General features: G+C 51.7%; 2 protein-coding genes across 2 annotated transcripts; one reads left to right on the plus strand and one right to left on the minus strand.

The window, feature by feature from the left end:
- Nucleotides 1–132: 132 nt before the first annotated feature.
- On the plus strand, nt 133–1,484 carry LACBIDRAFT_298026 (uncharacterized protein; the record flags this gene model as incomplete). Its single annotated transcript, XM_001881421.1, has 3 exons — nt 133–160; nt 216–1,204; nt 1,251–1,484. The coding sequence occupies 3 exons, from the start codon at nt 133–135 to the stop codon at nt 1,482–1,484; spliced, it is 1,251 nt and encodes a 416-aa protein (XP_001881456.1).
- Nucleotides 1,485–1,989: 505 nt separating this feature from the next.
- On the minus strand, nt 1,990–4,292 carry LACBIDRAFT_298027 (uncharacterized protein; the record flags this gene model as incomplete). Its single annotated transcript, XM_001881577.1, has 4 exons — nt 1,990–3,539; nt 3,598–3,839; nt 3,894–4,186; nt 4,236–4,292. 4 exons carry the CDS (start codon nt 4,290–4,292, stop codon nt 1,990–1,992), a joined length of 2,142 nt encoding a protein of 713 aa, XP_001881612.1.

The following is a 4,292-nucleotide window of genomic DNA, read 5'->3' on the forward strand; positions in this document are numbered from 1 at the left end:
GAGTCGTGACATGTTTGGAAAGGTACAACAAATGTCACGTCATGTGACCGTGTTCATCAATCGATCTCGTCTTTTATCAATGTTCAATCTTGTTCACAACTCGCCCACACCCTCATAGTCTAATTCGCACGCATGGCGAACAACGATGGCACATTCAAAGGTAAATTTATTCCTTATTTCAAGTTTTCACTCATAACATTGTTCCGCTGGCGTAGTAGGGTCTAAATATCCAGTCATCTTTGATGATCCACCACGACCCCCACGAAAAGAAGTCCAGGCATCGCGGCAGTCCAGGCCGCGCAACATGAGTCGACCTCCGCCACCCGCTGCGCCATCAGCTGCACCCAACGTCCCTACAGCTGCTTCTGGTCCAACAGGTCTTCAAGCAGGTATGACACCTGAGGCGAAAACCATTCCTATCCTTTCCAAACAACGCAACATGTCCCGACCACCTGTTCCCATGCAAGCGCAGGCCCTGACTGGGACATCGGCAACTGGCCGGGAAGCCACGCCCCCCGAGGCGCAAGCAATGCCCAGAGTTCGGAACATGATTCGTCCATCTGAACAGCCAGCTGGGGTTGCTGCAAAGACGGCTGCAGTTCTTATCCCCGCGCCAGGGGAGGCGCCAACGTTTGCGCCTCTCAAACAGCGCAACTTGGCTCGACCACTTCCTCCACCTGCACTGGCGCCAACTACGAACAAGCAAGGTGGCGCGCCAATTGAGGCAACGGCGGCTGCGGGGGCGCGAGAAAGCCCCGCTGTTCCCAAACGACGAAACTTGACTCGTCCAGCTGGGGTGACAGCTGCAGTTCTTATGCCCGCGCCAGGCGAGACGCAAACTTCTGTCCCTCTGAAACAGCACAACTTGACTCGACCAGATGCACCGGCGCCAACTATGAACCAGCAAACTGGCGCGCCAATTGATCTGCCCACTGTGCAGCGAAACATGAGCCGGCCACCTCACCCTGCGGCGCAGGGAGCAACAGATGCAATGCCCAACAAGCAACGGAATATGACCCGACCACCCCTTCCAGGCCCCGATCCCACCCCAAGAAACATGACCCGACCAACACTCCCTGTGCCTGAGGCATCCTCCAGTCACAGTGGTGCGCCTTCGCTCATCCCTCAGTTAGACAACTTTGAATACATCTGGGCTGATCCTGATTTGGTAAGGCAACAATGTGAAGAGTTTCCCAGAAACAAGGTCAGCCATTCTGACTACAATTTTCTTACTGACCTCACTTTATTAGGATGGTCATGGGGTGAAGCACCACCAAGAGTGGCTCAAATCTGCTCTCAACCTACTTTCCCGGTGTAGGGACCCCCAACAAGTATTGGAGCTGCTGCGCCGTCAAAAACACGAGGAGTTGTACCGACTTGAAATGCACCTCAGGGGCCTGGAACTCGCAGAGTTGGAGCTTCAGGATGCTCGGAAGAGTATTCGTGCTGCGGTGCCCAAGGGAGAGGGTCAAGATGACAACTAAATCATTTGTTTTTATACTGAACATTGAATCGAAGTCTTGAACAGTTGTTTCTACTTGAGATCTTTCACTTTGCCATGTCATGGGCGTGCCTAAGTTGTTTCGGCGCCCCTGTCGTTTCAACTATCCTTCGAATGTCATTGGCGCCCTTTTTGTTCGGCGCCCCTGTCATTTAAACGTAACCAGTTACTAAGAAATTCTCCATTGACATGTTCACTACCCAGTCTCCAGCCGTCACAATCTGGGCCCAGACATGGCACTTGGCACAACACAATTGAACTTGAAAAAAACCAGGTAGTCGCCATGCAATGACTTGTTGGGATTCGAACCCAGGGCATACTTATATACACTAAGTACACCTCCCACCTTAACCACTAAGCCAAGTCACCTTGCAATACAAAAGGCAGACCTTTCATGCAATGACTTGTTTGGGATTGGCACAACACAATTGCACTTAAGTACTCTGCATTTGTAATCTCATTGGTGCCCTTTCACCGAAACATATCTTTCAGTTTCTACTTGGTGCATTTGTAATGTCATTGGCGCCCCTTTTGCCGCCCTTTTGTTTCAACGCATCTTTTTCCAAACGTAGTTGTGCAGGTGGTGCCTCCCTGACCTTTTCTTGTCGGCGTCTTGTGGACTTTCGGATAAACAATGCATCTTCAATGTTTCTTTGCTCTTCAACAGAGGCCGGATCTTGGCAAGGAGGCTGCTTGGTGATTGGTTTGGGTTTGGGGCGAGGCTTTGGGAGCAGGTTTGGCGCCGCGACTCTTGAATTTGGGTCTGCGGCATCTTCCAGCCCTTCAATGTTTTCTTGCTCTTCAGCAGACCTTGGACCTCGGCGCCGAGGCTGCTTGCTGGTTTGTTTGGGTTTGGGGCGAGCCTTTGGGGGCAGGATTGCTGTGGCAGCTTCGTCCTGCTCTTCAGCAGAGGTTGGACCTTGGCGCCGATGCTGCTTGGTGATTCGTTTGGGTTTGGGGCGAGCCTTTTGAGCCAGGATTGGCGCGGCGCCGTCTACGGCGTCTTCCCCTGAATTTCTGGCCATGGCATCTTCCAATGCCAAATTTCTGGTCGTCTTTTGTGGACCCTTGCGCCGTTTGACTGTCTCATCTTCAGTTGTGGGATCAGTGGTATAGTCTTCACTTTGCACACGCGCTGTCTGTTTACGCTTTTTTTTTACAACGGGCAGATCGGATTCAGGATCATCGGGGAGACCTCGGTCCATTAACATAGGCGACGTGAAATGAGCTGGATGCGCCCCAGAGGAAGCATTTGGAGAAGCGCGCCCATTGGCTGCAGCAGTGGCAAGAGCCGCCACAGCACCCATATTCCTTGTACTGGCCGCAGGGGTGCCCATCGCTGTTGTCATTAAGGCTGCATTTGGGACCATTGCTGGATCCAGTGGCTGATCTGGGCTTCCTATCAATGTCCCAGATGGTGTTGGACCAATAGGATCCATGTGGGGGTCTGCAGTGGAAATGGTCGGGCCAGGCCTGGTGGACGATGGTCGCGTCGTAGAGGAAGTATTTGAGGAAACGCGCCCATTGGGCGCCGGAGTGGCAACAGCCGCCGCAGAACCAATATTCCTTAGACTGGGCGCAGGGGTACTGCCTTGTTGAGACAAGTCATGCAGGGCAGGGGACAGTTTCTTATCTTCTATGAAAAAAGAAAAACGAAACGTGTGACTTGCCCCACCAGTCTGCTGTCGGCCTCTCCACAATTGAAGTATTTTCTTGCAGCATGGAACCGTTAATTTGCTGGGATCACGGATCTTGACATCCTCAGGCCACATCTCACTCTCCCACAACGTGTTCCTGTGCTCATCTAAACAAAACCAGGGAACGACCACCAATGGCTTGCCTGAAGCCAAACGATAATGAATGGTCATGAATTCTCTGATGAGGGATTTAAGTAGATCGCCAGATTCAGCTCTATCCTCAGGCACAAGAGGAAGCACTGGTAGGCTGCCATCGAGGTCAAAATGCAGCGCCTTCCATTTCTGCCTCAGCCTGGTATAGCAATGTTGCGCCGGTGAATCTGAAGGCCCCTGCTGAAATTCTGCAGTTTGAAGTTCAATACTTCACTGATCAAGGGCGTGACAACATAATCATCTTACCTTGAATGTAGTTCAAATACTGGACCCAGGCTTCCAGAATGTTACCTACAGCCTCAGGAAACATATCTCTGAACTCTCGGAGGCCCTCAGGACCAAAATCGGCATTATGGTCCAACCAAGCGCTCCTATGTTGTCCATTTTCATCTATGTCGCCCACCAGACTCCAGCTGAAAACTCCTAGCTGGTATTGCTTGACTTTATCCATTTCTCTCATCATGCCCAGGCCATGTTTCGAATTGAGTCTGTTTGGTGGTCAAGGTGAGACGGCGCTGAAAGGCATGATTTGGACCGCTCACTTTCTTTGGACGTCAGGGGGCGGTACGGCATTCGTCCATTCCTCTGCCAAGCCTTTATACTCCTCTTTCTCAGCATCTGTGAGACCACCCATTACTTCCTTTAGGCCTTGTTGGTATTTAGCAAGAAACGCTCTTGACCCAGGTGGCGCGCCCTTTGCGAGCCGAGTCACGACCTCATGTATTTGCTCCTGGCGCAGGTGCGCAACTACATATCTGGTGGAAATGAGTTTGACATATCCAAACTTTGGCATCCTGATGCGTCTTCCATGGTTTTGAAACCACTCTTTGATCTTCTATGGCAAAAGCGTCAAATGAGCAGCAGTATGACTAGCTAGCACCCACCGTCTTCCTCTCCTTCCACTGCTCCTCTGTAAGCAGGGGGGGTGCCTTGGCCTTCAT

Source organism: Laccaria bicolor, genomic scaffold, assembly GCF_000143565.1.
Source record: "Laccaria bicolor S238N-H82 LACBIscaffold_13 genomic scaffold, whole genome shotgun sequence".
Lineage (NCBI taxonomy): Eukaryota > Fungi > Basidiomycota > Agaricomycetes > Agaricales > Hydnangiaceae > Laccaria > Laccaria bicolor.